Source organism: Heloderma suspectum, chromosome 1, assembly GCF_057233095.1.
Source record: "Heloderma suspectum isolate Gila_16-S chromosome 1, 16-S_ref, whole genome shotgun sequence".
Taxonomy (NCBI): domain Eukaryota; kingdom Metazoa; phylum Chordata; class Lepidosauria; order Squamata; family Helodermatidae; genus Heloderma; species Heloderma suspectum.
This window is the reverse complement of record NC_139458.1, coordinates 132,939,023-132,957,708: the sequence shown is the minus strand read 5'-3', so window position 1 is coordinate 132,957,708 and position 18,686 is coordinate 132,939,023. Positions and strand designations below refer to the sequence as shown.

The following is an 18,686-nucleotide window of genomic DNA, read 5'->3' as shown; positions in this document are numbered from 1 at the left end:
AGTCTGATGCCCTGGAGGAAAAATAGTATAATGTCTGAAAATGCGTGCCAAATGGATGGAAAACACCAAAGCTACGGGCACCAGAAGAGCAGATGGGACTCCCTTTGAAATCAATGGGAAACAAAAATGAATGGGAATGACAAAAACAGCTGAAATTTGTGATGAAATGAAGGCTACTCTAAAAAGGCAGGGGAGACCCCACATACATGGCCCCACCAACAGCAATTCCTGACAATATAGTTGCTGGCCCCCATGTGAGAGATGGAGGAGCTGAATGGTGAATATTTATACTGACATCAGCTGGAGTGCTTGTTTGGAAACTGCATTAAGTGTTGAATGGTTGCTAGTGGAAATCTTGCCTTGGTATTTGGCTGTTCTGCTCCTGCTTAAGGGTGGGGTGGGGGGTTAATTTTGTAAGTATATTCATTTTCATTAATAAAACATTCCTAAATTTTGATTTTCATTTCTTAGAGTAGCAGAACACAGGTGGAAGGTATTTAAGTGCTGTGTCAATAATTTTAGCTGGGTTTATTTAAGGGGCTGTTCATTGTGGGGAGGATTGGAAAGAAATCTGCCCCCCAAATTGGGGGTAAGATGGGAGAATTTCTTGTGGTGAAATTCTCGTCTATATGGGCTTTTATGCTTCTTATCATAACAACATTAAAAAGTGTTCAAGGGGTGTGTGTGTGTGTGTGTGTGTGTATGTTTGTTCTTCCTTTTAACAGTATCTGCAGTGCTCTCCAATTCTCCACAGGATCCTGGGCTGCCCACACTTCTTGGAAAGCCCATGAGAGGACACTGTCTTGACACCCTCCCAGATCAGGCAGTCAGGGAGGCTATCTTCAGGGCATCTGAGAGCAGTGCCGATGCTTTAAAAAGTTAAAATGACTTCATTGTGCTGCCTTCAGGCACTGCAGGCTGTCTCTCAAGTGCCTTAAAGATACACAATGGGGCATGGTGTCAAAGAGTCATAGGACACTGAAAGAAAAGTCAAACAATGGAATGACAACATTTTAGAATGTAAAGAATACATACTATTTTAAATGTAGTTGTGGATGGAGTAATTCTTCTTTCGTATCATCATTATCCTTTGCTATAGAATCATAGGGTTGGAAGGGGCCTACAAGACCATCAGGTCCAACCCCCTGCTCAGTGCAGGAAGCCTGATTCCAGGGCAGTCTCCCATTCAAGTACTAACCAAGGCTGACCCTGCTTAGCTTCCGAGATCAGACAAGATCGGGGGCATACAGCCCTTTTTGCAATCTAGATATGTAGCCACTTAAGCTAAGGACCTCCAAGCTATAGCAGTGCTCTAGATAATACGCCAAGGTGATTGCTTCAATCTCAGATGAAAAATAAAAGCGTAATTCAATCATATTATTCAGTACATGATTTACAAAAATTTTCTCTTGGATCTCATACAAATACGGGAGAACTAGGCATTCATGCCAAGGGTCTGCAATGTTCTTGTTTTGCATAGTGTATTTCACCCACTCTAATAAGAATTCTTTAATCTTAGGTGAAATTTTCCATCCAAACTTCTCCTTCAAGTGGTTCATTCTTTTCTCCTCATTTAAAAGGCCAAAGAGGGAGCACACTGTTAATTCTAAACCAGGCCTGGAAGTCATATACTTTCCCAACATTATTCCCACATCTTGATTAGGCTTCTCAGAATCCAGTGCTTCTCCTTCTTCTTCTAATGCATAATGTAAAGCAAAAAACTCCTGGAAGTTTAAGTGGCCGAAGCTATAAGTACAAACACATTCAATGCCCCATTTGAAAATGTTCTCATTCAGAAAGATGGGGAAGAAGTCATCTTGATTGAAGCCATGCCTCTTGATTTCTTCTTCCGCAAACAGTATTTTCTGTTTCCAGATTCCATCTGCAGCCAAAGAACACAAACCTTTTAAATTTCTTTGGATATACTGCTTAGATCTGCTGTGATTCAACCTAACCAAACTGGAGAGGTACAGCATGTAGACTGCAGTTTGATGTCTGCCCAAGATCCTCACCTCTTTCCATCTGTCCTTTCATCACCGTGCGGATGATGCAGCACAGAAGAGGAATTAAGCACATGGTGAAGAGTCTGAAAACTTGTGGTGCTTGGTCTTTATTCTGAAAGAATGTGTGGAAATATTCCTCCCTGTCCTCTGTTGAAAATCCCAAGATTTCAGCATAACATGAGTTTTTCCAGAGCCGTTGGTCTAGTTGTGATTATCAGATAGGATTCAGGAAGAACTGTTTTCTGAAATGAACTCATCAGGACAACTTTCACTGGCTCCTTTTTCCAGGGATCAGTGCAAAAGTGGTCTTCTGGTTGATCAATAGAAAACCTTAATTCATCAACCCCATCAATTATGAACAGGAGTTTCTTTGGATTCCTCAGTATCTCTGTAATTACATTCTTATTGGGGTATTGTTTTAAAATGATTTCTGCAATACTCCCATCCTCTGAACAGAGGTTCATCTCCCTACACTGAATATAGAAAACATAATCAAACATGTCCTGATAAAGCTGTTCAGAGGCCCAGTTAAACATAATTTTTCTTGCTGTCATTGTTTTTCCAATTCTTGCAGCTCCCAGCAGCACAATGACCTGTGGAATTAGTCCATGTTTCTCAGCCTTAAATAGCTTTTCAATGGTGGTAGAAGATCTGGCTCCCTCATTCATGATTTGAGCATGTTTCCTTCCTGAAGCCATGATTTCTTGTTCTCTCTCCTTTTGAGGCCGGTGATAATCTATGATGATTAGCTTTGAATATCTCTGGTTTAAATGCACGTATTCACCGAGGCACGAATTAGGGTCTTTCATTGTTTGAAAACTTGTTTTGATGTAGTTTTTATAATCTAACAGAAGGACATACAGAATTAGAAACAATGGAAAGACACTCTGAACAGTAAACAGATCATTTATGTCTCAAATACTTTCATAAACAATTTATAACACTTTGATTTTTGATTTTCAGAATATAATATCCCGGACCTGTATTTGCAGTGCTTACCATATATAATCTAGAGCTGCATGAAAATGGCCCTTCCAGATTTGCTGCCCTATTCACAGAAGTTCACAGAGCTAAACTCTTCAAAAGGTTTGTGGGATTGAGGCTTACTGCTGATGGCAGTGGTCTTTTTTTTTCAGGAACGGTTTGGTTTTTTAGCTCCACAGTGCTGCCACAGGAGGTGGCAACCAGCCAGTGGCTGATATTCTCTCCTGCTTCTCACCCCACTCCGATGCCCTAGATGTAGCATTGTTACAGGGTATCCTGCCAGTAAAATGGCAGGCCCCAGCTGTGGCCAAGATCATCCCCCTGAAGTTTGCCATCTTCCAATTTGGGGATGAAACTTCTCAGGTGAGAGCATTCAGCTCAGCATTACATAATCCTGTCACAACCACTCATGTGAATTTAGTTGCTCTCACCTGCAAATAGATTGTCTGAGCCAACGGGAGCTGGGATCAAGAGTTGGCATTTCCAACACTACTGTCCTGGCCGGGTGTGAGGCCCAGGGGAAGCAGCCTGCACCACAACATTCACTGTCTGTTCTGGCTCATAGCTCACAAGGTAGGACCTTGGAGAGCACACTACATGAAGTGCTGATTGGAGAGTTCTCCCCTAAGGAGCTGTTGTCCCAGCAAAGAGCTGCAGTCATCTGAGCTCTTAAGAAGGCTAGCAGAGCCTGGTCTTCCAGTGGCTCCACCCCTGCTGGAGACTGACTGCAGTTCTTAAAGGGCCAGTGTCAGTTTCAGCAGTCTCATGCCCTACATGGCTGTGGGACAGAAGAAGCTACAGGGTTAGGGACAGCTGTGTCCTCATGCAGAGAAGGTATAGAAGGGGGTGCTGAGGGCTCCCCCGGAAGTGGGGTTATCTGTGACCCATATGAGTCAGAGTCCTCCTCAGGGTAGTGCAGAGCCTCAGAACCAGAGGACATGAAAACAATCACCAGCAATATTTCCTGCACCATCCCTACTTAGGTGGGATGGACAGCGGAGTATCTTTTATTATTGCACCAAGTAAAATAAAACAGAGTTCTTTGTGTATTTGGTCTAAACCTTACAGTCCTGCAGAATTACTGAACATAAATGAGTGATCATTAGAATAATTCCTACCTGATATTGCAGGCACTTGGCAAGGATCAACATCTGAAGAACAAAAGAGCCTGAATTTAGTGGAGCACAATTGTAGGCTGTAAAATATAGGAAATGAATAATATGTAATTTATCTAGCATTTTGGCTTTCATAGCCTTCTCAAAACATTCAACAGGCCACAGATTTGAGGGTGGGGGATGTGTGTCTCTATGCGTGTCTGAAATCTACTTTTCTGTGTTCATAGGGTGAGCTTTTCTGAAGAATGAAGGACTGGGAAGAATCACTCTAGTGTTAGGGTCACCTTTTCCCTCTAGTGTTAGGGTCACCTTTTCCCTCTGTGGCCCTGGCTCAATTCTGCTGGAGGACAGGCTGCTTTCAGTCTGATAGAACTGGCCCAGAAACCAGCACATTTTATCAAATCAATAGGAGCACAGCGTATGGATGCCTGAGAAATGCATTCACTTTGTGTTTTGGAGTCAACTCACCTGATGCACATCTCCTGAAGCATTGTGAGAACTGGGACACAGGTATGCAGCTCAGTCTGCATTTTCCTGACATGTAAAGGCAGAATTTAAATACTCACCGTTTTACAAGGTTTTTTCTTTCTATGGGTTATAGCCGCTTGCAGCAGCTAGTACTTGTACAGTGGCTAGAAAGTGCCATTCTTTAAAAAAACAACAACACCCAAATCTGCACATAGACATGACAACAGTCTTTGTCTCAGTCATATGCAAATTTGATATGGACTGAATTTAGACTGATACGTCTAAAGCATGTTATGCCTAAGCATGGGGACCTTTGGCCCAGGTAATGGAATACCCTTATAATGTACTTGGGAAGGAATAACTGAGACAACAGCAGAACTTTTACAGAAAAAGGAAGCTTTAGGGCACAATCCTATGCATGTTTAGACTGAAAAAAGGCCTACAACTGGAGTATATTCAACATGATTAGTAGCAAGTGATAGCCTTATCCTCGATGAAATTGTCTAAATCTGGTTGGGGCATGCTAGGGGTTGTAGGGCTTTTTTTCTGTCTAAACATGCATAGGATTGCACCATTATTGATGTGATAAAATATTTTGAAGTGAATTACTGAAGGCTATCTCAGAAAAGCATGTGTCGGGAGGCAGAGAGTGATAGAAAGGGAGAGATGAGATAGCAACAAGCCAAAAGCAGCATTGCAGTGATGCTTCAGCATTTGGGAGGAAAAGTACAGGCAGAGCAGGAAGCTGAAGGGCTGACAAAAAAGACAGAGAGAAGACTGAGAACGGGAAGGCTGGAACGTTGATTGGTCCTCATGTGCTGAGAGGCATGTCAAAGGAAGAAGAGGGGACAGAGGTCCTCAGCATCAGGGTAGATCCAAATGCATCAGGCATTCCAGGGCCATGGCAAGGATTTCCTGGGCCAGAGAGCAAAGGCAGGCATCCAAACCATGGCTTCCAGCAGCAGGTGGGGCCTAGCAAATGCCCCAGGAATGCTCTCTAGAAGCAGGCAAAAAGTCCAGAAAAGTGGGTGCAGTGAGTACCTAATGAGGATCTTCAGGAAGGAGGAGAGGGTTGTGGGCAGCGTAGGGGCTAGCAGGACCTCTCTCTAGCACACATACATGGGGAGCAGCATGAAGATGAAGAGCAAAGAGGCAGGAACACTATGACCAAGACCAGTTACAGCCTTGGGAAACAAAAACTATGGTGGTGCCTGGAAGGGGGATTTCCATGTGAAAAGAATAAGAGGGTGATTGTTTGCACGTTTCAGAACTGAGAGTTGCTTGACACTGGATGGGCTGTTTCAGTACAAGTTGGAAGGTCACACAAGAACTCAAGGCTTTCCTTAGCCAATGAATGGGTGGCAAGGTGTTGTCCTGATTGCATTTGGATACCAGAGACTTGAGCTTTAGTACATCCAAGAGCTCCATGACCTGAGGCACAGAGGGCAGGGATGCGCTCTTTCCCATTTAAGAAAGGGTGGCGAGTCATAAACACATCTTGTCCTTTATAGCCAGCCGTAGCCAGGCAGCCCCCCCTTCATGGATCACTGCCTTGTTGTGCCGAAGGGGCTTGTGTAACTCACTGAAGCCATAAGCTTTGCTGTGCAGGGCCACCCAAGACGGTCAGGTCATGGTGGAGAGTTCTGACAAAATGTGGTCCACTGGAGAAGGAAATGGCAACCCACTCCAGTATTCTTGCCAAGAAAACCCCATGGAACATATCACAAGGCTAAAAGATATGATGCCAGAAGATGAGCCTCTTGGGTCGGAAGATGTCTAATAAACTACTGGGGAAGAGCAGAGGGAATTTCCAAGTAGCACCAGAAAGAGTGAAGCGGCTGGGCCAAAGCCAAAAGGACACTCAGCTGTGGATGTGTCTGGCGGTGAAAAGAAAATCCAATGCTGTAAAGAACAATATTGTTTAGGAACCTGGAATGTCAGATCAATGAATCAAGGTAAGCTGGAGGTGGTCAAAATTGAGATGGCAAGATTGAACATCGACATCTTGGGAATCAGTGAACTAAAATGGACAAGCATGGGTGAATTTAATTCAGGTGACCATTATATCTACTACTGTGGGCAAGAATCCCTTAGAAGAAATGGAGTAGCACTCATAGTCAACAAAAGGGTGGGAAAAGCAGTACTGGGGTACAATCTCAAAAACGATAGAAGGATCTCAGTACGAATCCAAGGCAAACCATTCAGCATCACAGTAATTCAAGTCTATGCCCCAACCACTGAGGCCGAAGAAGCTGAGGTTGATTGGTTCTATGAAGACCTACAACACCTTCTAGAACTAACACCAAAAAAAGATGTCCTCTTCATCATAGGGGATTGGAATGCTAAAGTAGGAAGTCAAGAAATAACCAGGATAACAGGCAAGCATGGCCTTGGTGTACAAAATGAAGCAGGACAAAGGCTAATAGAGTTTTGCCAAGAGAACACGCTGATCATAGCAAACACTCCTTTCCAACAGCACAAGAGGCGACTCTACACATGGACATCACCAGATGGTCAATATCGAAATCAGACTGATTATGTACTTTTTAGCCAAAGATGGAGAAGCTCCATACAGTCAGTAGAAACAAGACCTGGAGCTGACTGTGGCTCAGATCACGAGCTTCTTATTGCAAAATTTCGGCTGAAATTGAAGAACGTAGGGAAAGCCACTAAACCATTCAGGTATGACCTAAATCATATCCCTTATGAATATACAGTGGAGGTGAGGAATAGATTTCAGGGATTAGACCTGATAGACAGAGTGCCTGAGGAACTATGGACAGAGGTCCGTAACATTGTTCAGGAGGCAGCAACGAAATCCATCCCAAAGAAAAAGATATGCAAGAAAGCAAAGTGGCTGTCTGAGGAGGCTTTACAAGTAGCTGAGGAAAGAAGGGAAGCAAAAAGCAAGGGAGAAAGGGGAAGATATATCCAACTGAATGCAGAGTTCCAGAGAATAGCAAGGAGAGACAAGAAGGCCTTCTTAAATGAACAATGCAAAGAAATCGAAGAAAACAATAGAATGGGAAAGACTAGAGATCTCTTCAAGAAAATTGGAGATCTCAAGGGAATGTTTTGTGCAAAGACGGGCATGATAAAGGACAAAGAAGGCAGGGACCTAACAGAAGCAGATGAGATTAAGAAGAGGTGGCAAGAATACACAGAAGAACTATACAGGAAAGATCTGAATGTCCCTGATAGCCATGATAGTGCGGTCACTGAACTTGAGCCGGACATCCTAGAGAGTGAAGTCAAGTGGGCCATAGGAAGCATTACTAACGACAAAGCTAGCGGATATGACAGTATTCCTGCTGAGCTATTTAAGATCCTAAAAGATGATGCTGTTAAAGTGCTGCACTCAATATGCCAACAAATTTGGAACACTCAACAATGGCTACAAGACTGGAAAAGGTCAGTTTACATTCCAATTCCAAAGAAGGGCAATGCCAAAGAGTGTTCAAACTACCGCACAATTGCGCTCATTTCACATGCCAGCAATGTTATGCTCAAAATCCTACAAGCTAGGCTTCAGCAGTGTGTGAACCGAGAACTACCAGAAGTACAAGCTGGGTTTCAAAGAGGCAGAGGAACTAGAGATCAAATCACCAACATTCGCTGGATCATGGAGAAAACAAGAGAATTCCAGAAAAACGTCTATTTCTGCTTCATTGACTACGCTAAAGCCTTTGATTGTGTGGATCACAACAAACTCTAGCAAATTCTTAAAGAGATGGGAGTACCAGACCACCTTACCTGTCTCCTGAGAAACCTGTACGAGGGTCAAGAAGCAACAGTAAGAACCGGACATGGAACAACCGATTGGTTCAAAATTGGGGAAGGAGTACCACAAGGCTGTATATTGTCACCCTGATTATTTAACTTATATGCAGAGTACATCATGAGAAACGCCGGGTTGGATGAATCACAGTTCGGAATTAAGATTGCTGGGGGAATTATCAACAACCTCAGATACGCAGATGATACCACCCTAATGGCAGAAAGCGAAGAGGATTTAAAGAGCCTCTTGTTGAGGGTGAAAGTGGAGAGTGCAAAAGCTGGTTTGAAACTCAACATTAAAAAAACTAAGATCATGGCATTTGGCCCCATCACTTCCTGGCACATAGAAGGGGAAGAAATGGAAGCAGTGACAGATTTTACTTTCTTGGGCTCCAAGATCACCGCAGATGGTGACTGTAGCCATGGAATTAAAAGACGCTTGCTCCTTGGGAGGAAAGCTATGGCAAACCTAGACAGCATAGTCAGAAGCAGAGACATCACCTTGCCAACAAAGGTTCATATAATCAAAGCTATGGTTTTCCCAGTAGCAACGTATGGCTGTGAGAGCTGGACTCCAAGGAAGGCTGAGCGCTGAAGAATCGATGCTTTCGAACTGTGGTGCTGGAGAAGACTCTTACGAGTCCCCTGGACTGCAAGGAGGTCCAATCAGTCAATCCTAATGGAAATCAACCCTGACTGCTCATTGGAAGAACAGATACTGAAACTGAAGCTCAAATATTTTGGCCACCTAATGCGAAGAGAAAACTCCCTGGAAAAGACCCTGATGCTGGGAAAGATTGAAGGCAAAAGGAGAAGGGGACGGCAGAGGATGAGATGGCTAGATAGCATCACTGATGCAATGAATATGGACTTGAGCACACTCCGGGAGAGAGCGCAGGACAGGAAGGCCTGGCGTGCTATGGTCCATGGGGTCACGAAGAGTCGGACACAACTGAATGACTGAACAACAACAAGCCAGGTAGCCATTACAGAGAGTGAGAGACAAGATGAGAGCTGTGGGGACAAGACCACAGTGAGCTGGTGCTCTTTGGTAAAAAAAAAATCATGTTCTTAGGAAGAAGCATGAATGTATTTGGAAAGCAGGGGGAGCAGTCCTGCTAGGCACCCTGCCTGCTTTTCCTTTCGTTGTGCATGCTGCTGCCTGAGGAGGAGGAGAGGGAGGGGATCATGTAGAGTGTGCACCCACTGCAGCAAATGGTAGCTAGACTGTGGGAAAGGACTTCACATGTGCAAGTCAGCAAGAAGACTGAACACATGTCATACAAGCAGGATCACTGTGCACGCCTGAAAGCAACAGGAACATGGAGGCCAGGACTGAATAACTGCTGCCTGCCCGCTGGGTGACTTGGAATTGGGCAGAGGGCGGGGAATGTGCAATGGGACAGGATGGCATCCAGCCAGCAGGAAGAGAGAAATTGGGGGGCTCTGATGGGTGGGATGGGCTGTGCCCCACCCACCTGAAGTGATGGCCCACCTCTACCCAGGACTAAGAACGCACTGAAAGTCCACCCATCACCCTCGAAGCATCACCCCTGCTGACCTTCAGGAAGGACTTCGCCCCTCCCCTAACTCATCCCCCCGAGACAACTCACAGTTCTGCTGGGGGCATGTTCTTAAGTCACAAGGGGGAGGAATTTGTCTCTCTACATTTGCTTGCAGGTGATCTCGAGGGGCAAATATCCCAGAATATGCTGAAGTTCCTCACCTTTCTGTGTTGTTTCTTTCAGTGTTGCAGCAACATCTCTCATGTTGATCTCGTCAAGGACACAAATACATACACTTAGAGCCCTATCTTCTCCATAACAGCTGCATATGAGATCTACCACATCTCGTTCTCCAGCTGCCCTCTGGGGATTTTCCTTTTTTCATCATAGTCAATGGCTGGTAGCCTCCATTTAAAGTCTTTAAACTGATCTTCAAGTAGTTCTTCCAAGGCATCAGAGAGGGTTTGCCTCACATTTTTGTTCCTGTCCATCACTAGAAATTAGACATAATCTGAAATTAAAAAATGGAAAATTAAACTAATATTGTTCATGGAGAAAGGATTTTGTTGTATACACCAATGACCAAGGTGTCGGAGTCCCCCAAATCACTTTTGAAACCAACTCTCAAGGGAGGACTGGAGCCAGTACAAAACAGTGCCTCCTGGCTGCCCAGAAGTATCTCATGATTGATGGTATCAAATGCCACTGAGAGGTCCATCAGTTCCTGGCACAGATTGTCTACCAGCACAACCAAAGCCAACTCAGTCCAAAAACTAGGCCTGACGCTGTATTGAAATGGGTCTAGATAATCAGTTTCCTCCAAGAAATGTTGGAGCTGGGATGCCATGACAGTATGACACACACAAATACCTGCTCAAAATGACAGATTTGAAACTGATAGGTAATTATCCAGTAGGCTAGGATCCAAGGAGGGTTTCTTCAATTAAAGCTTTACAATGGACACCTTAAGGATGGGTGAAACTACGCCTACTTCTAGGGAGGCATTTACCACCCTCCTGGCCCACTAAACTAGGTCTTCTGTGGCAGACTTAATCACTGAGGAGGGTAAGGATCAAGCATGCAAGTAGTGGATCTCATACTTTCAAGAATCTTGTCCCGATCTTTAGGCTGCACTAACAGAAATGTATCCATCACAACAGGACAAGCAAGTGCCAGAAGTACATCACTAGGATCTGCTAAAACCACGGCCTCTAAGTTGGAATGGATGCAAAGGAATTATCCACAAAGTGTCCCGCAAAATGGTCAGCTCTAATTGGCTCGTGATGTAACAGACCTTTTACTACTCAGAATATCTCTGCTGGATGATTCTGTGTGGATGCAGTGGTGGTGGGAAACTATGTGTTCTTTGCTGCCAACAGTGCCACAGTACAGACCATAATATGGGCTCTCTAGCCTGTGTTCACTGGAACCCACCATTAGTCATCCTCCGTTGTCACTCTCAGTGGAAGCTGACGGCTCCAGTGTCACTGTCAGTGACAAGCTTTGCACCTTGGATAGCGCCTTTAGACTGAAACTCCAAGCGGATTCACCACCCCACTGACATCAGAGCTGCCAGCCTCCATTGGTCACTCTAGTCATCATCCATGCTACTTCTTCACCCTGAGTTCACTGGAAAACCAGGATGCTTGTCTGACTCCATCAGCAGGGAGAATATGCTCAGGAGCAATATTGTCAGCTGCACTGCTCATTTCCCTGTCCCAGAGTTTGAGCAGGGCTTCAACAGAATCACTGGCTGTGTTGGCAAGAAACTCCCCGAGAGCAGTCAGGAAACCATTCAGATCCATCTTTCCAATACACCCTCCACCCTTGTGGAGGTCAGGAGCTCCTGTAAGCCTAAAGCCCATGGAGTTGTACTCTATCATGACAAAAGGATTATATATCGTCCCTCTCTACCCAAAGCACTATCTTTCTACCCACAGTATATCCTGCTATATCAGGCCAGCCCATCTGGCCCACAGGGGCTTGGGTGAGGCCCCTCTCCCAAGCCCCCTCCCAACAGCGGGGACAGTAATCCTCACTGTTATCTCCACTCAGGGATCAGAAATAACAGCAGGGATACCCCTGCACACTGCTTGCTGCCCCAATTGGGAGAGGGCATGGCATGCCAAGTGCTTTGCCTGCCCCACATCCTCCCCAAGGGGCGAAGGTGTGAGGCAGGCAAAGCCGTATCCCCGACCAAGGACTCCTCCATAGGGATGTATGAATCAGAAAAAAACACGCTCGCTGAAGTTCTCTGAATTCCATCGCAAAGGTCATTCCGACTCGAGTCTGTACCAGATTGCGAGTTTCATTTTTTCTTCTCACATGAAAAGCTGTGTATATTTTCATGTAAATCTTTCCACATGTACAGTATGTGTCAATTGTGGACATCTTCAAAATGTACGCATTCTTCTTCCATTCATGAAAGTGTATTTATGTGCATTTTTCAAAAGTACAAATTTTCCCCATGTGAATTTTTCAGATGCTACCAAATGCACTTTGCAGGCTCTGCGAGCTGTGCTGCAAGTTTGGAAATGTACGGACATCGACCACAGATTGTGCCCGAGTCTGTGTTCGCTCTGGAAGGTGTGAACTTGGTAAATCCTGATCAGAAATGAACTGAAACAAATTTCTCAAACATCCCTACTCCTCCACTGACACTGGAGTAGGGGCAGCTTCGCCCTCTCCTATCGGGGGGGGGGGAGGTGTGCGGCGGGCAAAGCTACTCCAGCCAAGGCACAAGGTGGAGGAGTGCTCTACCACCGTGTGCCTCGGTCAGCAGGGTGTCTTTGCTGCATGCAGGCTTTCCCTGGCTGAGGGAATCCCGTGTGCAGGGAAGCCAGGTTCCCGATCAAAGCACAGGTTGGAGAAGCTCTGGCTGGCAGTTCAGCTGGGGACCAGATGGCAGCAGGGACATGGCCCCACCGCTGATGTCACGATCCTACCCTCTCATGTTATACAGCCCACAGAGGGCTCAGTGATAGGTTATCTCCCCCCGCATTAATTCCCCACTACTGTGCTTGAAGTCCTGAGCTGTTCCTGACTGTGTCCCCCCCCCCCATGGCCCCAGAGACTGAGGCGAGATTGCTGGCACAGCACTGAGAGGGCCCCACTCTTCCTCTTCCCTCCCTCACGACACCTAATGCACGCAGCTTCAGGGACATGCGCTTCAGCTGCCGCCTGTTGCTCATCACTCCGTGTGTGCGCACACACCTCCCTTTGCTGCCCGGATCACTCCCCCGCAGGTAGAAGACTCATTCCATACCCTGTTTCATGCAGACCAGGAGGTAGGCCCACCCCTTGAGCAGCAGCAGTGACCAGCTGTTCCTCGACGGGGTTGCCAATCTACCTGTTACGGACAGGCTTCTACCCCCATGACAGAGAGGTATCCAGCAGGTGAAGGAAGGGGTTGCTAACATGGAGCTGATGCCACGAAGGACACTGCAGCTGCTCTTCTGTCATCTGTCAAACCGTGGTCCAAGGCACAGGAGCCCTGCTGGGTGACTGGTTGCCAACCTCATGCGTGCTTCCTTCCCTTCCAGGATCTCCTTCATCCCAGATGTGGTTCAGTGAAGGATTTGACTTGGCTGCATGTATTGCTCCCTTGCTGATAGGGTGTGGGAGGTAAGGGATACCTCTCCCCTACCCCACTCTACAGCTGGCCCCAGGATGGGGATACGAGAATGGAGGCCTTGTTGGGCTTGTGGGAAGCACTGGCCCTTCCTCTCCCTACTCACTGTGGGGCCCCAGCCTGTGAAGGGGCCAACCCCTCAGGCTGCACAAGTGGGATGGGCGTCGCTGCCACGGGTTCATGCACTACTCCTCAAAACTGGCTCAGTTGTTCTGCATGTTCCTCTTCTCTACTGTGGGGTTATCCCCTGGATTTGAACCTGTGACCCCCTGCATGACAACATTAGCTGTTCCACTAGGCTAGGGCTTCTCCTACACCCCTGTGTTCCTGGCCTCTGTGGGAATGGGGTGGGGAGACAAATGCCCCACAATGTGTCTGATTCCTGTCTGCTGCTGTGCATGAGTGATTAGGGAAATGCTCTATAGTGTGGGAGCCCCTTCTCTTTTTCCTCTCAGAGTACTTCCTTTTTTTTTTTTTTTGCCAAGCATGCAAAAGCTGACTCAGGCCATGCTGCCCCCTTCCCTCTGCTAAAATGCTTTCCAACCCCCTGCCCCATGCAGTGAGCCATCGGAGATGGCTGCTCTCAGCGTGTGCCTCTAGCTCTGCAGTTTGCATGTGTGGCCTCTCCCTCTGGCTGCTTGGTAAAGGGGTCCCTCCCTCCCTAAATATCTCTCTCTTAAGGGGCGTGACTGAAACTCATCTATGGGAGAAGACAGGCTAAGTTAAACTATTCAGCTTGTTTGTTGGACTCACCTTTCTGCAAGGATGAAAGAAAACGTAAGGTAAACCAGGAGATGAGCTTCTGCCAGCAAACAGAGGAAACTTGTTTGCCAGAGTTACAAAGGAGACTGATTTCTTTTTCAGACCTAAATGTGTCCATTTCACCCTGTCTTCCGCACTTCCTCTTCCTCTCTCTTCCTGCTGCTTGCTCAATAGGAGAAATTCACTGACCTGGGGCTCTTCCAGACCAGGTTTTTAATGTGCTTTTGCCTTGCTCTACTCACGAAACTCTACAGGGGGTTCTACATGATGTCCTCATTGTCCTGAAAGCCTCCCATGGCTTTCCCTTCTTAATCCCATGTTTCCTCATTACCTTGAACGTTCATTAATTTTCAGAGGCGTGCAATACTTTGCAGGAAGAGCAAGAAGTGCGGACGTCTGGTTGGAGTGAAGAGAGTGACTGTCATCTAGCAAACCAAGAGCATTATCACTGGACTCTCTGACTCCTGGAACAAATCTAATCCCGCCCCCCAAAAAAGTATGCCATCTTGAAATGAAAAACAAACAAACTCAAGTAAAGCCAGTCCAGGAGCTTAGAACTTCTGAAGCTTCTCTTTTGTGTGTGAGATTTTTCATTTTTAAAAAGTCATCTCTGGGGGGGGGGGTCGGGGCGGGAACGTAGTAAAAAAAAATCTGTTTCTAATTTGAGTATCTGATGCTTTGATCTAGTGGTTGGATCTATAAATGGAGTAGTTTCCTATGACTTTTAGCAAGGTCAGGGTCAGCTGAAAAGCAAATGATTAATCATTCTAGATCACCTAGCTAGGACCACAGTAATGATGCACTGATGGGAAGATATGTGGCTTAATCCTTGAAACTAAAAAGCAGGAGCAAAGATAGCTTGTGAGAAGTTAAACTAAAACATAAATTACCACACATATAGATGGAATTATTTGAATACCTTGAAATAAAGTACAGTATAGCAGTCAACTTCAAATATGTTGGTCACACACACAAACACACACGAGGGAGGGAGGGGGGAGAGACAGCAAGAGAGAGATCTCAAGACGACAAAGCTGGAATGTGGAGAAAAACAGAGTTGGGCTAAATTTGTGCATGCGTCCTGCAGCATTGTTGCTGCCAAGGATTCCAGGTGCCTGGATGTTGATCTGCACAATTGAGAAGCCCTTTGTAAGAAGCAGTTTGCGTGCCTTTCAAGCTCGGCAGTGCAATCTCTTATATCTGGGTGGCTATGCTGGCTTGGTGGGAAATCACCTGAACCACATGGGTGCCAATTTTCTGCTATAGCCTACCGCTTACAGGGCCTCTGTCCTCAGCTGCAACGATGCCATAGAACAGACCTATAAATCAAGACATAGACAGAGTTTTGGGAGAGGGGAGCTGAGACAGATGAAGAGAAAGAGAGATCTTGAAAAGCAGCAATATCCCATTATTTGGACTTGAATATCTGAAGCTGCCTTAGAACATTGGTCTATGTAGCCCAGAATATTCTACTTTGACAGCAGCAGCTCTCCAGGGTAAGGATGGCCAGCGTGGGGAAATCTGGCACTTTGGGGGCTTGTTGGATTTCCTCAGAGCCCTCAGCTTGGCTTGCATTTGTGAGCCAAGCCATGGGCTTTCCCCCGAACTCTGGAAACTTGAGTCCCCCCCCCAAGGCACCATTTCCACAGGAACCCCAGTGGGGTGCCTGTGAGTGCCATTCCCACAAATCGTTGTCATAAATTGCTTAATTTGTGCAAATTTTGGCTACAAATTGAGCAAATCTGCACAATTTACAGTTGAAATTTACACAAATTTTGCAAATTTGCAACCCTCACAAATTTACAGAAATTCTTCCAGCTGGTGCACTCATGCACCAAGTCGGGCCAGATGGTGGAAGATGGAATGGAGACCAGCGGGCCAAGCCAAAGAAAGCTTGTCACACTCCCCCCCCCCATTGGATTCCTCTGACATCCTTAAACCAGGATGGAGCCATTTCAAAGAGCAGGTGAACTGGATGGCTAAGGGTGGTGGAACTGCATGAGCAAATGTCACGGGAAGGGATTGTGGGGATATAAGAGCAGAGAGAGAAGGATGGGGGGGGCAAAGCCATGGGGGGCTTTGTAGGTAAGGACAAGGAAATTGTGCAGGATTGGGAAATGGACCGGAAACCAGTGTAAGGAACAAGAGGTAGAGCTGAGTATTGTCATCCACATACTGGTGAAACTTAAGCCCAAACTTCCAGATGACTTCTCCCTGTGGTTTCATGTAGACGTTAAAAAGCATGGGGGACAGGATGGAACCTTGCAGCATCTCACAGACTAGTGGCCATGGGCTGGAGCATCAGCTTCTGAGGCCAGTCCTAGAGGACGGACTGGAACCACTGTAACACCATGCCTCTGCAGGTGGCAGTTGTTCCCTCTCTGCAGGGAGATAGTGCTGGACTGTCTGTGCCAGGCAGAGGCACAGGTGGCGCACTTCACCTTGGGCATTTGGTCCAGCAAGGGTAGAGCACATGCTTGCTTGTCCCTGATGGCACACTCGTGGGATGGTAGCAGCCAGCACTCCTGGGACTCTGGCATCTGTAATCTCTTGGAGAGCTGCAGGAAGGTGGCTGGGCTGCTCCACCAACTCAGCCTCCAAGCAGGAGCGGTGTGGTCTCACAATGCCGCCTGCCATCGAAAGCACTGTCTTGCTTGGGATCCGGGTCGCTGGGCAGCTGAATGGTTCCCTGGCCACCCAAGCCAGGTCTGGCCAAATCTGGCTGCAGGATGACCAGCAGGCCATGGGGCCAGTAAAGCAGTCGTCCACTGGCCCCGCCAGGTAATGCTGCACAGAGGTTGCAGCGTCATCCTGGTGGATGGGTTGGGTGCCTCTCCCCACAACTGCTGCCTGCAGTGCCTTGGCCCAGAACCCCGGCCTGTGGTCCTGAGGGAGAGCTGCTGCTGCATTCCCTCTCCCTCCTCCTTCATCACATGCCCCAGCCTCTTCACCAGTGCATCCCTCAATTGACCTACCAGGATTTCCTGCAACCCCCTCTGGGAGTTCTCCACACAAAGCCCATCCTTGAGACGGGGGGCAGCACATGGTGGCCAATATGTACGCCCTCTCCTGGCATAGGGGCTCCAGCCGCCATACTAGACCATCCCTCAGCCTTATTACCACTTCCTTCATGTCTGGCAGGAAGCACCTGGGAACCAGAAACTTGCCCATCTGTTTCTGGAGATGCCTGGCCACATGGCTCACCTGGCTGATGAGGGCAGTGCTGGTGGTCAGGGTCTCTGTGGCTTCAAGGAACAACTTGAGGACCACCACAACTTGTGACATGGCATCCCACTGCTGCCTGCCCAGTGGTGCCTGGATGCCAATGTCCCCAACCCTGGACACCTCATGGGCAGCACACTGTTGCTCCACCACATGCTCTAGCATGAGGTACATGGAGTTCGTGTGTTGGCACATCCTGCACCAGCCTGTACTGTGGGAGCCCCAACTCCTCCTGCTTGTCCCGCAGCAGCCTACTGTCTTTGACGCTGTGGTGGAAGTGCCCTCCTCCTCCTCTCTGCCTTCCCAGGCTCCACTCGGGGCCCTCCTTGCTGCTGCTGCCGCCGCCCCCTCCTCCACCAGCCTCTGCCACCCATGCCACACTGCACGGTTCCTCCACTGCCAGGGGGATTGTGCCAACCTTGAATGTGCCCATCTGAGTGGTGGCTGGCTGGTACTGCTTGTGGCTATGACTTAGCTCCCTGTAAGATGGCCCTTATTTTATTTTTAAGAAAGACCGGGAAACTTTTACCTGTAGCAAAAGCCTGTCGCTTGTTTTTACCTCTGGCAAAACCTGTCGTTTGTTTGCCAACGCTTGTTTTCCCTTGTGTACATCAAATGACCATAAGAATATGATCAAGCTAGGCTACATGCATTTTAAAAACATGTTTGCTTCATCTGCCTGCAACTGAACCTTGTCCAGTTGCAGACAAACTTGAAAAGGTTCAGAGGAGGGCAACAAAGATGATTAGGGGACTGGAAACAAAGCCCTTTGAGGAGAGACTGAAAGAACTGGGCATGTTAGGCTTGAGAAGACTGAGGGGAGACAGGATAGCACTCTTCAGGTACTTGAGAGGTTGTCACAGAGAGGAAGGCCAGGATCTCTTCTCAGTCATCCCAGAGTGCAGGACATGGAATAAAGGGCTCAAGTTACAGGAAGCCAGATTCCAGCTGAACATCAGGAAAAGCTTCCTGACTGTTAGAACAATAGGACAATGGAACCGATTACCTAGGGAGGTGGTGGGCTCTCCCACACTGGAGGCATTCAAGATGAAGCTGGACAGCCATCTGTCAGGGATGCTTTGACTTGGATTCCTGCATTGAGCAGGGGGTTGGACTCGGTGGCCTTGTAGGCCCCTTCCAACCTTACTACTCATGATTCTATGATCTTACCTTTTCTTTTACAAATAGGGAAAAGGGCTGCCAAAAAGATCAGCGGCCT

General features: G+C 47.1%; 1 protein-coding gene and 1 pseudogene across 2 annotated transcripts in view; both read right to left on the bottom strand.

The window, feature by feature from the left end:
* Nucleotides 1-1,196: 1,196 nt before the first annotated feature.
* On the bottom strand, nt 1,197-10,147 carry LOC146357900 (NACHT, LRR and PYD domains-containing protein 12-like; annotated as a pseudogene). The gene is made up of 3 exons (XR_014790342.1): nt 10,074-10,147; nt 4,106-4,138; nt 1,197-2,847 (listed from the first exon to the last, which is right to left on the bottom strand). The product of XR_014790342.1 is annotated as an NACHT, LRR and PYD domains-containing protein 12-like (transcript).
* Nucleotides 10,148-10,153: 6 nt separating this feature from the next.
* LOC146357899 (NACHT, LRR and PYD domains-containing protein 12-like) overlaps nt 10,154-18,686 on the bottom strand; it is a 112,023-nt gene continuing 103,490 nt past the window's right edge. Inside the window, exon 13 of the mRNA XM_084834582.1 lies at nt 10,154-10,363. Coding sequence (XP_084690708.1) covers nt 10,306-10,363 — 58 coding nt within the window. The 3' untranslated portion in view covers nt 10,154-10,305. The remainder of the gene's footprint in view (nt 10,364-18,686) is intronic.